At 39.4% G+C, this 26,454-nt stretch overlaps 1 protein-coding gene across 1 annotated transcript in view; it reads right to left on the bottom strand.

The window, feature by feature from the left end:
* CAMK4 (calcium/calmodulin dependent protein kinase IV) overlaps positions 1-26,454 on the bottom strand; it is a 162,952-nt gene that overhangs the window by 16,488 nt on the left and 120,010 nt on the right. Inside the window, exons 7-8 of the mRNA XM_084505335.1 lie at positions 3,828-3,918; positions 2,222-2,296 (exon numbers count right to left, since the gene is read on the bottom strand). Coding sequence (XP_084361461.1) covers positions 2,222-2,296; positions 3,828-3,918 — 166 coding nt within the window. The remainder of the gene's footprint in view (positions 1-2,221; positions 2,297-3,827; positions 3,919-26,454) is intronic.

Genomic DNA, 26,454 nt, shown 5'->3' with positions numbered 1-26,454 from the left:
AACATTTTTTGGGGTGACTTCTTGCTTCAGATAAGAGCAGAAGAAGCTTTTAGCCCTTTTTTCCACTTTCCTCCTCTTTCCACCGTAAAATGGCCACAAAGACACCAACACCCTCACTTCCATCCATCCATCCATCCATCCATCCATCCATCCATCCATCCATCCATCCATCCATCCATCCATCCATCCAGGTCTGCCTTGATGTCTAGACTGTGATTACATAGTTGTATGATTGTTTGTGTACTTTCAAAAGTTTGCTTTTGGCAAATGAATTGCACTGAGGTGTTGTTAATTTAGATGTTGGCTGTAACAGACTGATCATGAATCACTGCACTGCATTGCCTTTTTTTCCTGTGCTACTGTAAGCAATCACCTATGCCTCTCTTGTTAAGTTCATTCAAAGGACAATGTCTCAACAGGCTAAGTTCCTTGTTACCATCTTTCTTTCAGTCTTCTGCATCCCTTTGCTTGTTGCAGGGACTATGGACTGCTAAGTCTTGATGCCAAAGTATCCTCACTCCAACTGTATGTTTTCCTTGCTGTGTCCTTCCTGGAGAAGTTGCTGATAGTAGGGTGGGCAGGATGTGGGAGTTGGCAGCCTGTGGCTATCAATTATTCATAGTTTAATTTGGCGTTTCAACAGCATCACACCTGGGTTTCCTCCATTTGTGGAAAGTAATGCTTTATTACTACCTTCCAAGCACCAGGAATTCTGCAGGGTTGGTTAACTCAGGTCATGAAGCAATGATTGCAGGTCTGTGTCTGCAGGCACAAAGCTCCTTTCACCACTCCTCAACAGTCATTCAGCCTCAACCCTCACACCAACCATCACTACTCTGAGGGCTCTTATGTGTGAAAAAGCCTTATCATAATATTTTAATAGTATATAAAAATAGGCATAATAAGGGCTAAATGTTATCTATAATTTTATGGCATTTGTAACATAACAGCCATGAGAGAAGACAAGACCATTAATAGTCAATATTCAAAGTACAGTCTGATGAAGCTAAGCAGATAGGAACCCAGTGCTACTCCAAATCATTCTTGGCACCTGTGTGTGCTAGAGTGAGAAAGATATACAAGCTAATGGACATGTCACCTGAACTGCACTATCAGATGGGCTATAAGCTCAATAATCTTATCGTCTTCTCCCATGTTCTCTTTCCTTTGCTTCTACAGTCAAAAAGGCAAACGTCAAATTTCTAGTTTCCATGTGGCTTGGCTCAGCTCTGTCCAACACTACCTGAGAGGCTTACAGCCCAGCACACTGCTAGGAAGTTGCAACCTCTCATATGAGCCCGTTCAGGGCCAGAAGTACAGGAAGGACACCAGAAATACATTTCTCCACAGGATTACAGTGGCTGCTGGGGGTGAGCATCCACCATGCCAAGCCTAGGAAGCTTGCCCCGGGGTAAACAAGATCATCAACTTCTTTGACCACCAGCTTCTTTCCTCAGGCAGAAGTGCCTTGCAGTGAAGGGTGAGCAGACTGCAGAGGCAGCTGCAATCCTCTTTTACATGGGGCCTCCTTCTTTTGCATGTTCTGGCAGTGCAGGATCTAGTTCTGCTGCATTTGGTGGCCCCAAGAGTCCAGGCAAGCTTCTCCTCTCTTCTCCACCAGAAGTGCAGCTGTGCATAAAGATGCTGAACAGGGAACCCAGCAGGGTGCACAGGATGCACTGCTGAAAGTTGCTGGACAGTCTGCAAGGCTCCTTTCAGCACCGATACTACACCTGTAGTCCTCTGTTATATGGGTCCCAATCCAGCACGGACCAGAATATTCCAAGTAAAGCGTGCATTTAAAACCATGTGTTTACTTAAATGCTTTGGATTTAGGGGGTTAAATTATGAGCATGCTATAAAGAATACTTTGATTTCCTCTGTGTTAAGAAAGTATTATTTTAAGATAAATTCACTATAGTTATTATTCAAATATTTGTAACTTCTATACGTTTTTAAAGTTTTCCATTAAGCCTTCCAAGCCCCAAATTTCTGCTGATGCCTCTCCAGTATTATTTTAGTAATTTCAGTATTTTTATGATGTTTGGACTTATTGCCATGCAAATAATGGACTTGCACCAAAACATATGTTTTGATTAAGCTTTGTAGATTTGATTAAGGTGGACAATATGAATACCTCTCCTTTGAAGGCAGGCTGGAAAGAAAAAATGTAACATCCTCACATTAAATCCATCATCATGTAAATAACAAAGCAACATACCACAGTACCCTGGAGTTCCGCAAACTGTCTTCATGGTCACCTGATCTTCCACAATCTTGGAAAGTCCAAAATCAGCTGTTAAGATTTTTTATAAATGTTAGCATTTTCATTTCCTTGTAAAATCACTTTTCTCACATTGTATATGTAGTTAAATGAACAGTACTGTCATTTCCAGAGATGAGGGCCAATTTAAGGAATCTACCCAGACTGCAATCCAGAACTAAAATTTGTCTGTACAAATGGGTTTTCCTGGCTCCTGACTGACCCAAATTTAACTTGTGTATCCTGAAGACTGCATACACCCAATGCAATGAGATGCCTGAGGGCACAAAATCAGTGATACAGAAATGCATTTTAAAAAGCTGTACCTTTGTCTCACTTCAATTTTATCTAATTTGCTACTCACTGGTATGGTAGCAATGCTGGGCACAGGCTGGCCTCTGCGGAAGAAGAGGGAAGGTGAGCTGAGAATGGAGGTGAGGGCATCCCTAGTAGTGCTCCTCTTTGGGCAAATGCTATAGAAGCCCTTACACCACTCTGGCCATCACACCAAGGCTGCATTAAACTATTACATTATCAGAGCCTTTCCAGGAAAGATAAGAACGAGGACAGAATGTAAATCAGGATACTATGATCCGGAGATGCAAGACTTTCCTAGAAATGTGTATGAAAGTGCTTGCAAATAGTTCTTGGAAATCTGGATCCTTGAAACCCGTGATGAACATGGCAACACTTTCATTCCTTGCTTCCTTCACTTCCTCACTTCACATGCTCCCTGTCAAGGCAGCATGAGGTGGTATTTCTAAACTGATTGCAGTTCAGGAGCACAGCACACTTGGAGTATCACCTGCTGGGTGCATGGCAGAGCTCTGTTTCTTTAAGAAGAAGAGAGCAGAAGGCTCAGGGTTTTTGTTGTTTTTCTTTTAGTATGTACAAATCAGTCCTTTTCCTGCTTAACACATCTGAACTGACACAGCCCACTTTCCACCAGGGGGTACACTTCACTGCTTCGTATGACCTAGCCCAGCAGCTGCCCATAGCTGAACACAACAGAGCACAACAGAACACAACACAACACAAAACAGTACAGCACAGCATAGTACAACACAACACCACACTACAGGCTTCTTCAGAGTTCCTCTTTGCTCCAACAAGAGCTGGGCATACCTAGCTTTGAAGGTCAGGCTCTAGGCAAGTGGCTGCTGCTCCTGAGGGTATTGGCTTAACACACCCCCGCTCAGGAGAGCCTGACCTCACCTCCATCTCCTCACCCCTCAATGAATCTTTTCCTTTAAAATACTAGTTTAACAGAACAGAGACAGAGAAGTACGTCTGTACGCTAATCTCATGATCCATCTTGTTCCTCCCACACTCTTTATCATCTGCCACTTTCTGTATGGTTTTAGCTGTAAATTTCCCAGGACAAGAGGCTAGCTTTGTGTTTGTTTTTAAAATACCATGCACAACCATGCTGCTGAGGAAGAAATATGCCATGCATCTGAGTATTAGCGTTAGATTAGAATAAAGTAACAGTGAGAAGTATATATAGTTAACACATACTACTGGTACAAAGGAATTAGGGAAGCAACTATTTGATGGTGCTTACCTATTTTCAGTGGTGCATCTGGTGCTGGTGTTGCATAGAGTAGATTTTCTGGCTTCAAGTCACGGTGCACAATCCCATTTGCATGCAGGTACTATAAAGAGAGAATGTCAAAACATTTACCACAGTGTAAGATTACAGTCAAGTACGAGTTAACAACTTCCTACTAATATATAGCAGCAGTTCATTGACTGCTACCTATGTGACACAAAGTCAACTAACTAACTTTCATCAGCTTTTTTATGCAAACTTGCTCAGCACAGAACACTTAGATACATATCGAGATCTGGATAGGAAAATGAAAATTGGGAAGGCAAAGATGGCATCATGTCCATTTGAGAAGAAAAGCTTCTCAGAAAATGTTGCTGACCTTTTAATAGTGGTAACTCCTAGAAAGTAATCTAATAGATGCTGAGATACAGAAGTCTGCCTCAGAGAAAGGCAGCTTCTGCATATTACAACATTCTAAGAGATAATAAAAAAAAAGTCATATAACTATTAAACTACATGTATTAAATAGAAAACCTTGAAAAGAAAAAATGTAGCACGTGTATTCTGTCAACTACAAAATCCTTATGGTCTCTTGACCAAGACTTCTAAAAGGTTTTAATACCACACAGTTGTAGGTGCACGGATTTCCAGCTGTCTTGGTGAAGCTTGTACAGTACGTGTGAATTCACTCTTCACTAAACTCCTGTATAGATGTTGTCCTTGCCTTGCCATAACAGAAGGAAGCACTTCTGGCATACATATGGGAACTTTCTACATTGCTAGGGATGAACAATGAAAAAAGGCATAAAAATGATAAACTAGTGAAACAAATTCTGTATTTCTTGATTTTCTTTCTTTTCTTATTTTCTTTCTCCAGCTGAAGTCTCTAAAACCTTGGAAATACGATGCTTAAGGGAAAACTCGGAGTATCTATCTTATTTGAAAACTTCCTGGTCTACAATTTAGTAGAACCTCTCAGATATGTTTTGACTATTGAAAAAAGAAAAAAAAAAAAAAACAACAAAAAAACAAATATAGTGTGTGCACTACTATGCAGCAAATAGCAAATTGTTGAACATTTGTTTGGAAAGTACAGTTACAGTGTTCACTTGAGTTAGCATCTGAGATGAACTGTGCATCAAAAGTTTGCAAAGTTGCCAGTGATTAAATGACATTAAGTATGAATATATAGCTCTTTCCATAAGCATCATTTTACTGACATTGAATGCTTTGTAAGAGTGTTTCTTACAGTGCAATAAATATATTTTGTTGACTTCCTCTAAAATCATAAAGTATCAGTATTTATCATGATGTTGCTAGTGGAGATAGGCCAAATACTATAATCTAATTTATTTCGCAGTGGAATCTAAGTGCTCGTCCCACCTGTGTTTTCTACAATGAGATGGCTAATTAGTTATATTGCACTCTGCTACATTGTTTATTGTGGTCATATCTGCATGGATGCACATAATCACATCTAGCCTGGATAAAAATACATATTTATCTTCCAGTGAAGACATAACTGCACAAAGAGGCTACCACAGTTTATACCACTAATGTGTCTGACATGCAGAGGTAGTGGAAACAGGTAGTGTCCTACACTGCAGTGGACAGAAAGATTTCTGAACTGATCTGTATTCACACACTGCAAATCAGTTTAGTTGAAGCTGTAGGAGAGAGAAGGAACAGATATCTTGCAACCACTCAGTGGAAAGCAGACACTTCCAACTCTTTCACATGGAAAAGTTTAGAACAAATTTGTGCAGAGAAATGATCCAGCCAAGTTTGCAGAATGTCTTTTAGCAGGTCATTTTTTACACAGGCCTGTAACTTAAAAACATTTTATGGTTTGAGGCTGAAAATATCAAAATTTTCTTCTATTCTAAAAAGTCCATTTTTGTGAGAGCGAAATTTGGGAAAAGCAGTGGAAAAGCTGTTCAACTTTTCCTGTGTTAAGTCATAAAGTGAGCCAGGCTCACAGGACTCCTTCTCACATACTTCAAGAACTGTAAACAACTATGCCTGCTAACTGCGTTTGCATTTCATGACTTATTGATTTCTTGACAGATTTGTACTGAATTTGCAGCATGAAATCCTTTTCATTATACATCTGTAAGATCCATAAGGAAAATCACCTCCTCTATCCAGCCCACCATATGAAGAAAACTCACAGGATGCAGGTGGGAGTGCAACAGATGTGTGAATTCCCTCAATGACCTAATCAATGTCTTGCTACATTCATTGCCCTCTCTATCCCCTCCACCACACCTCACCTTATCTCCCAACATCTCCTACACCCCTCCCCACCCAACCCTCACTAATACCCTCACCTCCTCTGCCCTCTCCATGTGGAAATGCAGATCCTTTCATGTTTGCTACAATCCCTGATCTCACTCCCCTCTGTTTTGTCCTCTCTCTTCCGTGGTTTCTTTTGCTTGACTGGGCACAGGATGAGGTGCTCAGACTAGCCAAGACCCACAGGTATGCTGGCTCACCAGCCTGCCGCTGTCTCTCAGTTACTGGCAGAAGTACTGCATACAGCTGGGGCTCCCTCAAACTGCCAAGTCGTATGTTTAACAGATATCTTGTTGGCATCTCGTGTCTTTTAGACCTTGCCTTCTGTCAAATTTTATTGACATGAGCCTATAGAGTCAACAGTTACATTGTAAACCTATTGAAAAAGGGACAAATGGACTGCAATAACAACAACAACAACAACAACAACAACACAGTATTTTCACTGATGAAGAAAGCCCATTCTTCAACAACACAAAAGTATCAGCTATCCTTATGGAGGTGAGCGGTTTCTCACTGGAGTTCTTTAAGATGTACCTGTCTCCCAACAGCCTTGTTACTGGAGGTTTCCAGACCAGCCAGTGGCCTTACTTTTCCCCTTTCCGTTTGTGTGCAAAGAACAAAAAAGATGATGAGGAGATGAGAAGACAAGATTCATGAGGAGAAGTTGAGGGAACTGAGGTAGTTTAGACTGGAGAGTTTAGACCAGGTAGTTTAGACCAGGTAGTATAGACTGGAGAAAAGGAGGCTAAGGAGAGATCTCATCCCTCCCTATAACCACCTGAAAGAAGGCTGAAGCAAGGAGGAGGATGTCGGTCTTTTTTCTTCTTTGACAACTGATAAAAGGGGAGGAAATGGTCTCAAATTTTTTCAGGAGGGGTTTAAATTGGATGTTAGGAAGAATTTCTTCACAGAAGAAAGGCTCCTCAGGTCAGGCTCCTCAGGGAGGTGGTAGATTCCCTATCCCTTTAGGTATTGAAGAGATGCATCCAATCATCAACCTGACATTTACCAAACCTAATCAACCCTGGGCTTTTTTTGCTAGTTTTCATCAGACCCAATAGGCAAAGTGAAGAGAGCATAGCCACCAACTCTGCAGCATCACATAACACAGTGGCTCCTGGTATTGAAGACTACTTGGTAATTACATTGCTTTTGATGAAAGTGAACAGTATTCTGAGCTTTACTGTTAGAAATTTTTACTGATTTTTTTTTTTTTTTATTATTATCTAATTAGAAATTGATTTAGTTAAATTAGCAAAATTTTCTTTGTATAGCACCTCTTTCAATTTATATATACTTTATTTTGGTTTCTCTTCACTTTACTTCTTACATATTGATTTTAATGAATAGAAGTTTCCTTTACAGCCAGTGCCTCTGCAGCATAAGTTCAAAGATAATTGTTTCTGTCTCCCACTTCAGAGTATAGCTTTGGGCATGACATACTCTCATACTAGAAGAATAGTTAACCCGTGCTTTACTGTTTGAATGTTATGCCTCTCAATGGCTAAATAACTTGATTAAAAGTGAAGATCATGGCCTAAGTATCTAGTCAGAAGAGGTGATACTGATTCTCTTTATGATCTAAGCTTTGCTGAGTTACATAATTTTCCCCACCTGTAAAATGCAGATGAAACATGAAAAACAATTGCTTTCTATGGATAGATGAAGAGTTTTTAGCTGCAGAGTGCTGTACAACAATTTAGCATAGCAGGCATATAAAATGTGATTATAACATGAAGAGAGATTCCTTCAGTAGCTAAAAAGGTCCTATATTCACTTTCTTCTGGTTTTCAGTAGGTAATACACTAGAAGAAAATATGGGCATAGCAGTTGTCTGATTGCAGCTTTGCTTATTTGTGTTAGTGAAATAAGGTGGATACAGAAAATTTATTTTTACATCATAGTGTTATATTTCCATGGCAACATTACATGGGTATAGTTACATGTAAATCTGGTTATGTCCTGTAACATCTATGTATCAAATGTTATATTCACTGATAGAATAACAGCCTTTGGTCTGGCCTGATGAGATGTAGATGGAAGAGAGGCCACCACAGAATATCAGAGCAAGACCTGTGGAAGAAGCCTTGTGGAAGGAGTCTTCTCCATGTACGGTGGTTTCATCAGACCAGCTGAGTTGGCCAGTGGCACAGGGAAGATTAATTATGCCTTCTCATGTACTCATGTACCTGTACCTGTTTCTCTCTCTCTCTCTCTTTTTTTTTTTTTTTTTAACAGCAAAGACACTTGCAAGGCAGTACTGATTTTAAGGAGCGTTCCTTATAAGGAATGGCTGTTCCACTTAGTGAAAGAAAATGAACAAGAAAAAAATAAAATGGAAACTAGAAACAACAGAGACCTGGAACGGTGTGTCAGTATATATTAAATGAGTGAATGTAAATGCAAATGAAATCAAATAAAGTAAAATACATAGTGACAAAACTATATTTGCTAAACACAGGGTCTTACACATCCTCTGAAGACAAGGAGATGTAAGTTGGCCAGGCAGGTGAACTGTATATGCTTCAGGCACACAGCAGGCTACTGCTTTATCACTGCATAGCATCTCAGATAATCAAGGACAAATGTATTCTAGCAAAATTTAGTGTGATAGTCTTACTACTCTTTGAAAAAACTTGAGGACAAACTCAGCGAGACACTAGTTGGGAACAGTACACAGAGACTTTTCTAAAAGAATCACCATTTTAAATAAAGGCAGCCTTCACCTTGGCCTGTATTCCCATGGCATACAACAGCAGCTCTTGACTGAACAATTGTCATGACTGTAATTGTGACTACAGAAGAAAGATTTTTTTTGCCTTTTTTCCTTTTCAGAAGCTTCTTTCTAATTGCTCCATGACAGTTTCCTTTTCTGTTTGTTTAATCCTTTAATAATTAAGGTTCCTATCTAACTTTAAAGATTTTATGACAAAAGGATGAATGAAGACTGCTTAAAATTCTGGCCTTTTTTCTTAGTTTTATTTATGGTACCTATTACAGAGAACTGTACAAAAGTAGGGCTGAAATCAGCCTGAATGATCTACTCCTCTCCATGCTCCTAGACAGAATGAATTACATCTGCAACAGTTGTTTGTCCAATTTATACTTAAAGATCTCTGATACCAGTGACTCTGCAACCTCCCCGAGCAATTTATTTCAAGGCTGTGCTGTCTTGACCTGTGACTTATCTGGATTGCAATGGGAGCAGATGAAGCACTATTACTTCTATTACTTTGCTTCTTACATACCATAAATGAAGAAGGCATATGTCTTCCTCTTCCTCCCCCCTCCCTCCCCCCCCCCCCCACTTTTTTCCAAAGGTCTTTTGTGTACTTAGCATGCACAAGACCAAGCTTCCCTCATAAGACTAAAAGATTTAGTCTTTTCTTACAGACCACCTTTTCTAGGTTCATGATCCTTCTTGTTGCTCTTCTCCAGGCTGTTTTGACTTGCATCAATGTGTTCAAAATGTAAATAGGTATTCCATTTGTGGCCTGACAAATTTTACAGGATGTATTCATAACAGTATTTGCCTTTTTCTGCAACATATCTGACTCCTGTTTGCCTTTTGATCCAGTGTAACCTTCTGGTCCTTTCTTTTTTGATCACACTCTTAGGTTTTACTGTTGACTAGTCAAGTTCAGGTACAATTTTGTCATTGGCAGTACAGAAGAGACATTGAATTTTACTAAAGTTTTTTTTTTTTTTTTTTTTTTTTTTGGAATCCTAGTCTCTGACGTACTTGCAGCCTTTCCCAATTTTATGGTGTTCAATATTTTCATCAGTGTACTTTATATTCTGTCATCCAGGGCTGCCAACAAAAGCAGTGAAAGAGGCAAACCCAAGAAGATTTTTTTCTTGCACCTCTGCTCTTGTAACTCTAGATACACTGTTAGCACTCCCTTGGTACACATAGCTGGTCTAAACTCCATCCAGCTTAAAATCACAGCATTGTAACCACATTTCCCTAATTTACCCTGAGATTGGCAGGTGAAAAAAATGCTAAAAGCTCTACTCATGTTGAGTATGCATGATATCCCCTGTTCCTCCCCTATTAATAATGCCTCTTACACTGCTTGAGAAAAAATTAGACTAATCTGGCATGACTTGATCCTAAGAAAAAACTTGCCTTACTGATGATCTCCATGTTCTGTTATTTCTCAGGTGCCTAATGTTCATTTGTTCATTATTTACCATGGATTATTTTCTGGGAAGTAGAACCAAGCCAGCTGGCCTATAATTCTTCCCTTCCTTCCTCTTGAAATGTGTACTACCTATATATGGTTCTCTGCCTCTCCTCTAGGAGAAATAATGGTTAACTGTTTAATCTGTTTCAGACTCAAGAAGCTCATTCTTTAAAGATTGTAGTAAGGAGGTCACCAGGTGCAGCCAATTAAAAAAAGGTCTAAATGATTTGAAGGATCTCTAACCTAGTCTTTTCTTATTCTAGGCTTACATTTTATCACTCTGTCACTGGTGTTAATTGTGCTAAGCATCTAGTAATAGCTGAACTTTTAATGAAAAGAATAAACATTAAAAAAAAAAAAAAAGACACTTCCTTCATCATGTCTCCTTTACTTGAATTTCTTCTTATGAGAATGACTGATTTTGCTACCCTTCTTATCTCCTGCTAGGTGCATCTCATTTTCTGCACTGGCCTTTCTGGCTTTATCCTTCACACTCCTTCTATGCTTCTAACTCCAGCTTAGAAAAACTGACCTATTTTCTGTTTTCTATATACTTCAGGTTATGTTTAACTCCAGGATGTACAGTTCCTGGCTGAGCACCATCCTTCGTTTAAATGGAGTGATGAGAAACCAGGTGACCCTTGACTGCATTACTATGCTCCCAGGGTCTTGCACTCTCTCTGAAGGGCACAGGGCTGCTGCTGGCAGCACTGCAAGTTGCCTTCTGTCTGCAGGTAGGGAGAAGGTCCTAAAATACCTTTGCTTCCACTTGTGAGAGTGACTGTGAGCCTCAGAGCCTTTGGGTTTTGTGGTTTCTCTTCATGACCCAGGGGAGTTATCATCAAATGAACTTCTGCCAAGCATGCCTACAGTATGACTGACACATTCATGAGCACCAGATTCACTGTTTTCAAAGGGAAAATTTCTACCATTTTTATTAGTACACAGGATCTCTTTAGGACTTGCATGCTGAACTTGTTAAGAAATCAAGACTGCAGGGTTATGAAAGGAACTGTGGGTAGAAGTTCAGTATTGGACATCTTTGGCTATAAATACAGTCCCTAAACCTTTAACAGGCTGAAAACAGTATTTTTTTCTCCCTTTTCAAGACTGTCTAGACTTGTAATTAAGGCCTTTCTGCAGCCCTTACAGTAGTGTGTCATTTTGTAATGAAAGCTACTGCTCAGTAATTTATTTTGATTTATCACTATATATCATTTGATAGGGATGTAGTTAATTGATAAAGTTTCAGAAGCAGTTAAGAGAAAGTTTAAATAACCTTTTAATGATCTAACAGGGCAGAGAGGGATTATTCACGAAAGAAGAAAATATACATTCCTGTTTTCTATTAGGAAAGTGAGTGAGCTCTCTATTAATCACTTTGTACATATAGAAAGGCACAGCCAGTTTCCATGTAATTGGTGTCTGAAATAATCACAGAGCACATATCTTACAGAGTACAGAGAGACAAATACTCAGCATTCAAATGTATACTTACTCACACTCTACATTGGTGTAGACTTTGGAAAATAAGCCACATGCAGCTTGGTAACCAGATTTTGGGGGTTCAAGACAAATCTAAAATGTCACAGTTAGCAGGCACCTGTATCCTGTTACAGTCTTCTGCACATATCCAGTGATTTACAATTCACACATAATTACACACAAATTACAGGCTGGTACAAGGATAAGATATGTGACCTGCTCTGTACCCTACAGCAAAAGCTGTGGTCCCTCTGCACCACAGGTTCCACATCCTTAAAATTGTTGTGACATGCAAGCTGTGTTTTACATGTCTGAGTGACAAGTGCAAAATGGGAATGGGGCTACATCGCGGTCATCATTGAAACTGTGCTATCCTGACTGAAGTCCCTGTAAAACTCCACTGCCTCAACTGATTCAGGTTATATTTGAAAACAGCAGTACAAACACTGAGTGGCCTGTTTCTATGCTTCCACTTATCTCTCAGGGAACTGGACCCAAATCCTGTATGTTTGGACTACGGATGTTGGGTCATGTGATTTATGCTGATTATGAAAGAGTACATTTATTTGATTTGGTATTTGACATGTATAAACAAATTATTTAGGACTACATGTATAATCACTTTTTTTTTTTCTTTTTTCTTTTTTTTTCCCCAGAATGGAAAACAATCATTGAAATATTTTCAAAATGTAGAGATTGTTTTTATAAGTGATGCAGAGCCTGAGAATTCTTGCTTAAAGAGATTATAAACAGTGATGCTGTCAGAACCTAGCTCCAAAGAATCAATGAGGCTGCTGTAGTAAAACCGTGAAATAAAGTTATATACACAGCATAGTTTTCCCTCTTCCACTACCCCCTTACTAGTTGCATTAACTCTGAAACAAAATGAACAGAAGACCATTTTATCTTTGCAGAAGAAAAAAAAAAAAAAAGATTTATTTTCTGGATATCTTTCAGAAAGTCTGAGATTTCTTTTCTGGTTAACAATAAAATGGAGTCTTTTGATAAATGATAAAAGGGATCAAATTCTAAAAGCTTCCCCAAATGTCTTGGAGGAAGATTATTCTTTGCATCTGTCTTCCTTTTACAGGTTGTTCTGGGAAACTGGAAGACAGCATTATGTCTGCTACTTGATACACTGACTTCCAAACGTTTTCATAAAACTCACTAAACATAGTTTAGTGAAACTCATTTAACAGAATATTATTTAAGTAGAACAAAGCACATTTGCCTTCATACTTTACACAAATATGCATTAATACAACTAATTTAATTTATTAATTCAGTTTATAAATCTGTGTATTACTATGAAGTATGTAGAAATGCATTAGTATAGATGCATAAATCCAAATCATTTTATTTTCTTTGCTAGTCTACTAAATCCAAAGGTATGAAATAACTCAGATGGAATTTTTTAATTCAGCAATTAGATTATATTAAATTTTAACTGCAAGCTCCACAGCTACTTTCTTTTACATTTAGAAACAGTTTTGTTTTTTAATGTTCCTGATTTTAGAAGAGTGAGGCACCCTTGAGGATGACAACATTATACCAGGTGTGATTGCAGCAAATCACGTACAGCCATTTCTGCACAGTCTAACATATGTAGGAGAGGATAAAGCACACACCTTCCCACACAAATCCCAAACAAATGAGCTCTGTTCAGGGAGCTAACTGTTTGCAGTGGCATAAAATTCTCCTCTTAAACTGTAAGTAGGCCACAGCAACAGAGTAGGTAGAACAGATTTGCTGCAGCGGCTTCATTTCAGATCCATGCAGAGAAGCCACCCACTTGCAGACTGAATTCAGTGAAGAATTAACATATATTAACACTGTTCCTCACACAGCCCCTCTGCTCAAGCTTCCTTTTTTTCTGCTTGCCTGGCGTGCAGATGAGAAGGATGCCATTTCTCTTCCTGCAGCAGAAGCCTCTGCTCAGATGAGCTTTCCCACTGCAGTCTCCTCACCTACTGGGCACCCACCATGTGCCTGCCCTCTGTCAGGTGTCTTACTAAAAAGGTGAAGGATTTATGTTCTTCTGGGAAAACTCAGTCATCTATGATGAAATTCAAAAGGACTATGTATCAGATGAAGTGCAGTATCACAAAATGGTAATGGGCTAATTAAATTGTGTAACTTTACACATCAAAGCTGCCAAGGTGCAGTACATTTTGTTCCTGCACAAGCAGGATTTGCAACTTCCCCTCTTCCCCCCCACCCAAATAATAATAATAATAATAATAATAATAATAATAATAATAATAATAATAATAATAAATATATATGTGTCAACGACAACAACTGAAACCAGAGGAAAACTAAAAACTAAAAATAAAAATCATCAACTCCCTCCCCTAAATACATGTCAAAAACCAGCAGTCCTGCTCCTCATGCCAGCTCCCATTCCTTCTATAGCTCTGCACAACTCACAGAGCCTCTCTGCTTGGCCAGCTTCATTTACAGCACCATGTACAACCCACCAAAGCATGATGAACTTTTATTGTTTGTACAGTGCTCTGGAGACAAAGAACATTTCTATCACTTTCTTCTTTTTATTCTGTCTTCAACATTTCTTACTTGAGTTAACTACAATTATACTCTAAACAAGAAGAAGAATCCAGAATAAGCAGGGAATTCAATTAATTTCAAAATATGAATAATATTTGAAAGGTACTAGAGATGCAATTATTTAAGACTAAGCTGAAAGAAAATTCAAAAGCTTCATGAATTGACTATAAGTGAGAGTTTTTTTTCATAAAATAATGTAACAAAGGGGTAGGTTAGAGTCTTTACCACTTGATTCTGAAGAATAAGGTGATTTTTTTTCCTGCCTGTGTAGTACAATTACACTAATAAGTTAAGCTGTGCCAAGGAATGTTCCTGGGTGCAAAAACTCATTTGTCTACACCATTAAACTTTCAGAACAGTCCTGGGTAGATGAGCACTGACAGAAACAACTCCTTGACACAGTTAGCCACTCCAAGGGTTAGTCCCAACAGGCGACATGAATCTGGCCACTTTGGAAAGCTGCAATGATCTGATGCCATGGATATAGGCTGCTGCAAGCTGTATGGCCTTACTGAGGGACAGTGTCCCCAGCTGATTGCCTAGAACCCACAGGGATCTCAAAACAGTGGGGTGCTGGCACAACCAGACTGCTGAGCTTTACACCACGGGTGCACTGACCTCAGCAGTGCACAGCACCTCTCATATGTGTGTTTTGGCAAGTAAATCAAAAGATTTACAATGTGTTTTGAAGGTAACATTTCAAGGTAGTAAATCTATGAAGGGTGATTAAATTTCTCTTGCCTATCTGTGAAACTTTCTTCCTGAACTATGTGTACAAAAAGTCTAACCGTTTTACCACATAAATGTAGCTAATGAAGACATATTTACATACATAAATTTCCATTTTTACACACACATTAAACTTGTTAATTGTACTGCATTCCTTGAATGGTGAAGTTTGGCCTACATGTGGTAGCATCACTTCCGAAGCCTAATATTGATCTTACACATAAGAAAGGAATGCAGGCTTTACTCATAAAACCAAGATTTTATTTATTTATTATTATTATTATTATTATTATTATTATTATTATTATTATTATTATTATTCACTTTTACAAAACACAGACTTTTTACAAAATACAGTTCTCAACACACATCTTTCAAGGGCCACATGCACAGCAGTTTTTGGATTTATTCATCCACTCAAGGTGAGGACTGGCCTTGGGCAATGTGAAGTCCCACCTCAGTCTCGCCGGCACTATGATGTTACCCTGAAGATACAGTGCAGAAGGCTCAGACTGATCCCAGCCCCGCAGGACAGGGACACTGGCACACTTCTATTCTGACACAAGGAAGGAAATCTATATGTGGTTTCTGGCAGCTCCCCCATACCTCAGGAACTTCCTCTCTTGAGGTACAACTTAGAGACCAGATCTGCCAATTATCTCACCTGTTAGTGCTTTTGCAAAACAAAATGTACACTTAAAGATGGAAAAGAAGTCCACTATAGCCCTAGCATGGTCAATCAGCACCCTGTCCATTTAAAAAAACAGTCTTAGTGGGTAGTTATTTAGGATCCCCAAAGCTGCTGGAATTCATAACACTCGTTTCTATTCTAGGTTTTCAAGCCTGAATTTGTCTCCAGGTGATGACATTAACAACAAACATTTTTGCCATATATGACAAAGTACCACAGTGTTTGTGAAGAAATCATATATCTTAAAAAACTGAAGCCTGAAAAATGACCTAAGCCTGCAAAAAGCATAACTACAAGGAGCTAAGAAATTCTCATCTGCTAAAAAGAGGAGGCGGTCAGGATGATTAGGCTGTGGATATCTCTATTATGTAGGTGACTGGCTCCTTTGGAAAGCTCTCTCAGATTGCATATGAATATAATTATGTGTTTTCTGGAAAAAAATATTACATGTTTTGTGCAGGCTCCTGAATGCAAAAGAACAATTCAGATTCTGCTTGGAAATGTGACAGCCTTATTAAGTCATTTGGCATTTGTTTTTCCCTGAATGCCTAATGCTGCTCGACTGGAATTCTGAAATATCACATGCCACCTGGAAAAACACTGAACTGTAAATGTGAATTTGCCATCAGCCCATCCGTCTTCAGAAAGATTAGGAACAGATCAATGTGGGATGTTTTATTTCTGTGTAATGAAGAAAACTTGCCATATTATTGATGTCTCAAGTACAAAAGGCTACAAATACTCTTCTTCGTGAGATCCACTGGTAGTGGAAAACATAATTATAGTATTTATCTAGATCTCTTTTTTTCCTCAGGAAAAAAAAAATCAGTTGTGGTTCCATCCTTATTTTTCTGAGTGTCTACATGTTTCTCTCTTCATATCTGTCTTCATTAAATCCCAAATTCTGCTGCTATAGTGGAGATATCCAAAAAGAGCCTACAAAAGTTAAGTTTCTGTTCCTCAGCTACTGTGCCATATTCTTCTCAGGGTTCAGTAAAATCTGGTAAAGATACTTGAATGGAAGAAAAATATGGTGACAGGTAACACATTCTTCCAGTGTTCACAGCTATGGAATTTGACAATTTCACTTTAATTCATGGACAGATGGTATTCCTAATGCAATATAAGGCAACCTTTTCCCCTTTCCCTGTTGCCTTAAGACAAATTTTTTCTGCCCCCGGGCAAACCCCGGGTATATTTTTGTAGGAAAATGACAATAATTCTTAATAAACTCCTATAATACGAGCACTTTCTGCAGTAAGTAGAGAAAAAAAATCTGTGTAGGAACATGCTGGAGCCTCTGAGCCTACCTCAGATTCTCTAGTCAGAAAAGCTGTTCATGGCAGAGGAGTACGGGATGCAAAGCTTGCTCACATATATGTATTATGGGCTACTGGGAAATACTAATCTTCAGTTAGGACTTACAACTAGAAAAAACATCAGCCTCACATGACAAAATGCAATGATTCCACTGAAATCAGTGGAAACGTTTCTGTTACCTTCAATGAAAGCAAAGTACCTGTGCTAGTTTTGGTCTTTATAACACACTACTGTCATAATTCGAGTATCTTTCTAGCCTTGATCAGCCTACAGCCAACAACATAACTGTCAAAGAGAGCTGAGGCCTTCTCATATAAAACTCCAAAAATTAAATGCATTGACCATCACTCAGTTACATGTTGTCACTGTTCTTGCTCTGAGGAATGAAACATTATACAAGGTGAAAAACAAATTAAGGTGGATATATATATATATATATATATACACATATATATTTGTATTTTAATTTAGGATTTGGCTTTTTTATGGAGTGTACAAGAGGCTTAAAGATTAGGGACAGGATTTAATTTATTCTTATGCTAAAGACTACCTGCAGAATAATTAGCATTCGGTCTGATCCACAGTCTGATCTTTGGTGATTTAGTCTGACAATTGTTATGAGATATAAAGTGTATTTACTGTTACAGAGTAAATGTTGAATTGGGGGAATTTCAGCTTCAGGCCATTCCTCTTGTTTTGCTTGTTGTGTGGGAGGAGACCGAGCCCCAAACCACTACAACCTCCTTTCAGGTAGCTGTAGAGAGCAATAAGGTTTCCCCTGAGCCTCCTCTTCTCCAGCTCCCTCAGCCACTCTTCACAGGACTTGTGTTCTAGGCCCTTCACCAGCTTTGTAGCCCTTCTCTGGACATGCTCTAGGGCCTTGATGTCCTTTTTGTAGTGAGGGGCCCAAAACTGAACACAGCACTCAAGGTGCAGCCTCCTCAGAGAAGAGTACAGCGGAACGATCACCTCCCTGGTCCTGCTGGCCACACTATTCCTGATACAAGCCAGGATGCTGTTGGCCTTCTTGGCCTCCCAAGAACACTGTTGGCTCAGTCGAAGAAATGCAAAGAGGATGGGAAAGCAGCTCACTTGAAGAGGACAGTGGTGAAAATAGAAAAATGAGGCTGAGGAATGCTGAAGGAATTATTTTTCTCTAGCAACTCCACTTGTTTGGTATTTCCTAAATTTCAAAAAATTTAGAGCACCCTTGTTTTGTTGGACAGGAGCACATTATCAGTACCCAGGAGAGCATCACTTAGGAAAAAAAAGAAGAAACAAAAGGCACCTAAGATACTGGAAAATCAGTATTAAGGAATGCAAACAAATAAGGAGTAAAACTTAGCTCTACGAGTTGCTAATAGGCTACTTGACATCAATATGATATAGCTCTGAAAACGCTAAATGTAATCCAAGGGCAAAGCAGGTAAAGTATTTATTTCCAGAAGACAGTGGAAAGGATTTAACTGATGGCAGAAGACTGTGGAGAAACCTCTTCTGGATAACTAGGGATCAACAGGAAGGCTGCTGTGTGATGAGATGATGCCAAAGTTTCCTTGTTCAGCAAAGCAAAATGAAGGCTTGAAGGAGGATTTGACCACTGTCTATAACTTGAACACACAGCAGGGTGGAAGGCAGTGATTTAAGTAAAGGATACTTGGCACAAAATAAAAAATAAAAGAAAAAATCCAGAAACTAGCTGTGAATATCTTTAGGCTAGAAGTAAGAAAAAGGCTCTGACTGTGAAAGTTTCAAGTATTCAGGGCAACCTTCCAAGAAGCATGTAGAGGTCAAAATATGAACTGCTGCTGGGGTAATGCTCAGCACACTTAAAAGGCTACACGTTATGGCTCCTGTATGGGCAGGGACTGCAACTGAGAGGTAGGGAGATATGTTCCATAAGGGTTCAGGGCCCTGAGAAGAGAAACTCCTCCATCTTGCTTCAGAGGGGTTTGTGATAGTTACCAAACCCAGCTAGATCACCTCTCTCATAGTGGGCACCAAAGAAAATCGCCTGGCTTTCCCATGACCCACTTGAGCCCGGCTGCCAATCTTTTCCCTTTTCCTCCATCTCCTGTTCCTTCCCATGCTGCCTCTGCTCCTCAATCCACTACAGCACATGGAGTGTGTTAATTTTTTCTTTTTTTCCCTCCTCTCCCCCATTTTTTTTTTTAATTTATTTTCTAGCTATTTGAATGGCTTTTAGTTGCAACTTCTAGTGTCTTCAGTGGGTTGTGCTGCTTAGCTGACAATTTTAGGGATTCTCCCACCAGGCTTTACATACTATTGCTCACATAAGAGCAGGGTTCTAGCACTTGTGCAGTGGGATTGGAGGAAGACACGGGGTTTGGAAGCAGGAAGGCCAAAAGGAAAACAGTGAGCTGGGAGGACTTTGTTCCGTCAATGACCTGGAAAAAACAGCTATGTCCTCATTTAAATACTGATCTCAATTCAGTGCCTGTCAGGGTGAACATCCCACTAAGGGACTGTCTCTGCTCAGCTGAGGCAGCAGTATACAAAATACTGTAAGCAAGGAAGGGGAAATGGCTTTCCCATCTGCTCAGAGCTGCACTGGAAGAATTTCAGATGAGGAATGTCTTTTGTCAGGCAAGAACAGCCCAGGCTCAGAGCTGTTAGCAACATGTCAAAGGGGAATGATTTAAGGGGCTGCTAGCTTCCTTTCAAGGGTGAATGTGGAGCAGAGAGATCTCAGAGCTCTGAGGAAGTGATTAAAGGGAAAGTTACTGCTGAAAATTACTTCTTTCAGTCTGTGAGGCTTGGAGAAAACTGGCACGTGTTTTTCTCAGACTTCTGTCAAACACCAAAGATAGCACTGCAAGAATACGAGGCTGAGCTTCTGTGCTGTCTCAGTTATGACAAGGTCTCTAGTTTATATGCATTCTTTTGCTTACATTTTTTATTTTGGGAAATTAACATTCTTCTATTTGTCCCTCATAAATCTGCTAATAGATCGTCTATAATCCATCTTTGCTTCTATTACTGCATGTTAAAAGCAGTTTCCAGATACCTTTTTTTTTTTTTTTTTTTCCTTTTAATTTATTTTTCTTTTCTTTCTTGTTTTTCATCCCACAAGGCTAAATAGACAAGTCACTTATATTTTCTCAGTCCTTTGGGGGCCTACTGCTCCTCTCTACTATCAAACTGACAGTTTTAGCCAGAACATGTCTACCTGATCAGGTCTTTTACACCTCCTTTCACTGCTCCTACACCAGGATGCCATCACCAAGATCTGCAACATGCACTAGCTCACATTCTCTGTGCATCCTCCAGCATCCTGACAGCACATCCTCTAATACATAAAGCTCTGCTATTTTCCTTGCACGGCACAGAGAAATGGCTTCACATGACTGCTAGAGATGAACAGCATTCAGTATTGGCAGGTCTACTGTGATCTGTAAAATATCAACTCCTCTCAAGGGTGATAATCATTTCTGTTACTGGACATCTGTAAAATGTTGGAAAGCACACAGATGTGGAGTCATCAGCTGGAAACAGCAGAGGAGAAGGACTTAGGCTCATTTGTATACCACTAGACAGTTATGAATTCCTAGTGTGAACTTTTATTATTATTATTTTTATTTTTTTTGCATCAGACAAATGCATCCCTTGGATGTAGCCATGGAGGTATTCCTACAGAGAGAGTGCTGCAAAAGGCAGCTCTTGTTAGGCCTGATGCCAAGACAGGCTGACAGCTGTGCTACCCTACACTGAAACACCAAATTCTATAATGAAACTTCTCCAAGCTTAAAAACATGCAAGTGCTTTGGAGAACATGAAAATTCTCATTTTGTCAAGGAAAAGATTTATCTGGGATATGATGTTTTGAATGTATCATGGGATGTGTGCAGAGTTAAGGTCTAGCTGGATGGTCAGGAGCATTTTTTTCATTTTCAATTATTTTTCCTTAAACATGTACACCTGCAATGGTATCTTTCAATAGAAGTCTGTCAGAATAGTTAAAAGCTCAGGCCAGTCAGGAATACATTAGTTCTGGAGACTGGGTCCTTATCAGCAGAGATTAAATATAGCCTGACTTAGGTCTTGCAAAAATTGGAGGCTGTGTGGGGAAGCAACTGCTCTTTCTCAAGACATCAGATAAACACCTGGAATGCAGCAGATGAAAGAAGGAATGAAAAGTCACAGCTGTTCCCTAACCATGGAGACATAAACAGCTTTCCAACAGGAATTTGGGAGCAAAAAAGCTGACTGGTCTTACAATTCAGGCTCATTGCATTGTGAGTGCAATGACGGTGGCAAATCCCAGAGCACCATGCATTTCCATCCAACCTGTAAAGGAAGCACAACACTGCAAAATATAAGTGTCTAAACTAGAGCCATGGAGAAGGTGGAAACAAAAGGCTGAACTTCACATTCAACCATCCTCCACAGGCTCCAAAAGGGAGCAGCCCTGTGAAGTCGGGATGCTTCATTTCCAACCAGTGGAGTCAGTGAGGCTAAACTTTCAACTGCTGTGTTTGCTCCACAGACTTCAGTGGTTCATTTAGGACCCACATGGACAGGGGATCTAATCATGGTAAAATCAGTTCTTTTATGCAATGTATACCTATGTTTCAGTGCAGGCATGTATTTTTTTTTCCTGCTAAATCAGTGAACACAAAGTCTGGGGCTTCTGCTGATAGTTATGAGCAGTCAGCATTCAGCATCTGTGAGCTTGCAGAGATGAGAGTAACTGTGTTTAGACACATATGACTAAACAAAGAGAGAGGAGTTTCAGATAAACCAATGCTGTTTCCAAACAAGGAAATAGACACTATCAGGCAACACTGTCAAAGACAGGATTTAGCAGAAATAGATGAGAAATATAACACTGATGAAAATGCCAACGTTTTCAACCATTACAATGACATTTACTGGTGTTACTTCTTAGGGGAACTTAATTATGTTAAATGCCACTGTGTTTAAGCTATCTCATCCCAGGCTTTGGAAGCTTTTCTCACTGAACTGTAACAACATGCATATAAACTGTGTGCAAAAGTTGATTTCTACAGACACACTTAAATACTGCTGTGCCTACTGAGCAGCCAATGTTACTTTACAAACCATGAAATTACATGTACGACTGCATGCGTATAAATACATACCAGCACACCGTACACAAACAAAATTAAAACAGACGTACTTTCCCTAGATGAAGACAAACAGACATTTAACTTGGTAAACATCAGTGCAAAACTGAGAGCTGTGAAGCACACTGGCATTGCTCCCAGGTGCACTCATACCTGGTGCTGCCCGTGGTTAGCCCCTGCTACTGCTGAGGGACTTTATGTCTGCATATGTCTATTGTCTACAGGCATTTTGAGACCTCTGCTCAATAACCTATGGACACTGAAGAATGGGATACCAGCTTGCTGACAGTCACACAGCTGGTCCGTGTAGCAAAAAAAGCAAAGAGGGGTCACACAATAACAGCTGCTGGGCCCACCAGGAACGTACCAAGCAGTGGCTCTAGCTGCATTCTGCTGGCCCACTTTCTTTTAAAAATGTCTGTAAAAGATGTGCAAAGATTTCAGCAGGAGCTTTCTTTTCTTTTTTTTTTTTTTTTTGATCAGAGGGAATATAGGCTTGTATTTCCTTACTCTGATCATAATATTTTCCATTGCTTTATATAACCCTTTGAGAAATCAAAACAGAGATTGATTCTGGGGGTATGATTATCTGCCATGAACTAAATATGCCAAAATGAGTTAAACCAATCCCTAGGAAAAAGTGCAGTTTTAGGAAAATACTTGCCAAAACCAAAAGTTCTGAAAATCAGTACAGGACCTAAAAACAGTAGTCTAAAGAGCTTCTGTTTTTTTGAGACAGTTTGAGTAGCTTCAGCTTATCATTATGTGACACCTGAGGCTGTATGTACCGCATCTTAAAGACTGAATGTACTTCTCTGTGGACTGCACATTAGAATATGTGACTATGCTGAGCCTCAGTCCTTTCCTGAAGATAAACTGCTTCTTTTCAGGCAAAATGCCAGAAGCAAAGTACTGAAAAAAAACCCACCACCAACAAAAAACAACCACCAACCAACCAAATACTAAAAGGATTTAATTTTAGCAGCCAGGCTTTGCTGTTGTTGTTGCTATTGTTGCTTTTTTTTTTTTTTTTTTTTTTTTTTTTTTCTGTAAATGGCTGCAGGCCATTTTTTTGTTTGTTTGTTTTTGATTTAGGAACACCATCTTCTCAAGGTAAATCCAGTATAAAAATATTTCCATTGCAGTGGGAGTTTCAGGCAGAAATCCATAAGAACAGTTCACACTAAAACTCACTCTCAGTGTGCTGCCATCTACTGCAAATCCTTTTAAAACATTCCTTCTTCTGACCTTCACTACATGAGAAGAGACAAAAGCTCACACAGCCTGTGGTTGACAAATGCTGTTAATTCTACCAGTCAAGGCAAAAACATGAGTTGTATCCACTAACAATAGAGAGGGCACTATCAATTCTCTAGACTTTTTTTCCGCTTTATTTTAAATCTAGGAAGATGAAAGTTTCATGATTTCTTTTCTTCTTTTCCATCAACCAGCATGGCACAACAGCGGCTCCAAGGGACCACTACTGCCCAAAGCAAGGCAGAAAGCAGGGTCGCTGCTTCCAGCACTTGGACCCTCTTTCTGGAGGGACCAAATCCAAGGACACAGACATGGCCACAAGTTCCAGGGACACAGCAGCCCCTGGGGGACAGGCACCTTGATCTTGCAAGAAGGGGCCCAGCATGTACACCCTGCTCATTGAGGGCTAAACTTTCCAGGCTCAGAAAGGGTAACCCAATGTGGTCTCAATCAGCTTTTTTTTTTTTTTTTCTTTCTTTCTTTCTTTTTTTTTTTCTTTTCCAGATTTCATTCTGGGTTTATTCCAGTCTTGTTCAGGTCATATTTATGAGCAAATCTGTATTCCAACACATTTCTTTCCTCTTTGTATTGAAGCACAGTAAGGAAGCTTACTCAAATGAAACATAAATTATGTTCTAAAGGAATTTATTTCTAATATTGGATTGAAATATGTTGTGTTTAACCTGCAGAATGCTCTAGTTTAAGAAGATGACTTATTTGAAATAAAAAAATTGATGTATATTAATAAATATCTTTAAACAATTTTCTAAGTTAATTCAAATGTATGTTCTGTACGCTTAAAGTCAGTTTGGTATACTTAAAGTCATTTCTGTATACTTAAAGTGTTTGGTGTCTTAGGAGCAAAACATGCCACTAATGTTATCAATAAAATCTGCAGGTAAAGTAATTTTTAACACACTGCTTATTAGAAGGAACACTGGCATATTGTTTGTTAGTAATGCTACCTTGCTTGTAGAGAAGAAGGTTTACACCAAATACATGGAAAATACAACAAAAGAAGACCTATGCTAGAACACAAGTAAGAGTGGCCAAGCCAAGTTCACAGTGCCTTTCCATAGAGTTACAAAACATTCATTCACAAATAGCCTGCAAGTTATCTTCAAATACCATACCTACATTATATGTAAGAAGAACTCTGCCCCTAAAGTGATCATTATAACTGCCTGCCCTGTTGAAAGGTCCCATTGGCAAATCATCCTTTCAGGGTGCCCTGCAAATACCTTTACCTTGCTCAGGCCATGGCTGTAAGGTCAAGGACATTCCTATGTAGAAGTTCAGTGGTACAAAGAAACTTCTTGCCTAAATACCATGTCTGCCTTATTTACCACCTTCTTTAAAGCCTCATTATTACCACTTTTTTAAAGCCTCATTATTGCCACTTATTTACCACTTTACTTAAATGCTCATTATTTTAACCAGACACCTAAAAGATCACTGGTAGCAAGGAGCGTTTACCTAAGGCTGAGTAACAGTAAGGGAGAGTTTCAATGCATGCAACACTTGACTTACTGGAACTTTTTCCCTGTCCACTGTAATGTGGATACCAGACCTTGACTGAAATCAAATATTACTAGGGCCAGAAGGCAATGAGAGATTGAACCTCCTGACATCAGATAGAAAATGCAGAAATCAGTAACAAAAGTCTTCCACTTGGATAAAAATTACCTTCCCCACAAGTTGCAAATGTTGTGACTGGCATTTTCCTGGGACAGATATGAGTAAAAGCTTGGATGATTCCAGAGCTATCTCATCACACATTAATCTCTGGATCCTGTACCTCATTTAGTGAAACCAGGCAGTGAAAAGCAGTCATTCATTCCAACTATAAGGTCCCATATGCCTGTGTTATTACAGAAAGAGCAGTCCCTGAATCTAATTATCATTAAGTATAATTGCTGACATTGTCATGCATGACAAAAAGAAAGTAACTTAACAGCTTTTCAGGAATACAAATTTTGATTGAATATTTCACTCTTGTATACTTTTTTGTTACTCCAAAATAATTTTGACACGTGCATGTAAAAAAATAAGAGGAAATAAAAATATCAGCTGAACAGAATGACAATATGCTACAGCTTATCCTTTTGTTTTATGTAGTTACTTCCAATGCATATCTAAAAAGCTTTATGGGCCTATACCTGCAGTGGAAGGGATGGACAAAAGCCAAAAATGTAGAATCAATTTTGTTTCAGTACAAAAGATAGCATTCAGAGAGGTCTCAGAGCTGGGTTTTTGAACTCCCAACACTTTAGACATATATTTCTTTGTATGTCTCTGCTGGTGTGCTGGATTGTGTGATGAAAGGACCTTTAGACATTTAGGAACTGGAGAGCATTTATGGCCCACCATACTGTATTTATTTGCATTTGCTAATCACCCTTAAGCATGAATACAGCTGTCCACGGTTTAGGATTACAGGAGAAACCACAGAGAAGGTCCACATGGTATCTAATACCCCAAAAACACCACTAAAGACTGCATCTCATGGAACCTGGCAGATGACCTCCTTCCTTCTCCAAGTGCATTTCAGAGCTCTCAGAACATTCACAAAATGCAATATTTTTCTGTTCTCCCCTGAGTGCTGCAGTGCTAACATAAGAGCAGTAACCTAGAGCAGGAGAACAAGAAATTCAGTCAGGAACACCAGTGGCTGAAATGTCTGCAGTCACTACTGGTATGGGCACATATCTGTGTACGCAGTGCTTCTCACACCGTTTCTCATGAATAGGCTTTTGTGGGCTCTCTGGGACCCTAGGGACCTTCCATCTGAAGGGCTGCCAGGCTCTTTTCATCACCTCTGTCTGCAGAAGAAACTTTTGAAAGGGGCTGTGTCAGGGATGCTTTTGGTTGATTTTTGGGGAAGGGTTATGAAGAAGGCTTTTATTCCTATGATCTCTGGTGGGCAGACCAGCAGGGAAGCTTGAAGAGCTACCTTATGTGGCCTGTGTAGTTTCTTCTCACATTTCCAAAGCTGC

The sequence above is a fragment of the Aythya ferina genome, assembly GCF_964211825.1.
Source record: "Aythya ferina genome assembly, chromosome: Z".
Taxonomy (NCBI): domain Eukaryota; kingdom Metazoa; phylum Chordata; class Aves; order Anseriformes; family Anatidae; genus Aythya; species Aythya ferina.
The sequence above is the reverse complement of the archived record's forward strand: the minus strand, read 5'-3'. Positions and strand labels throughout refer to the sequence as shown.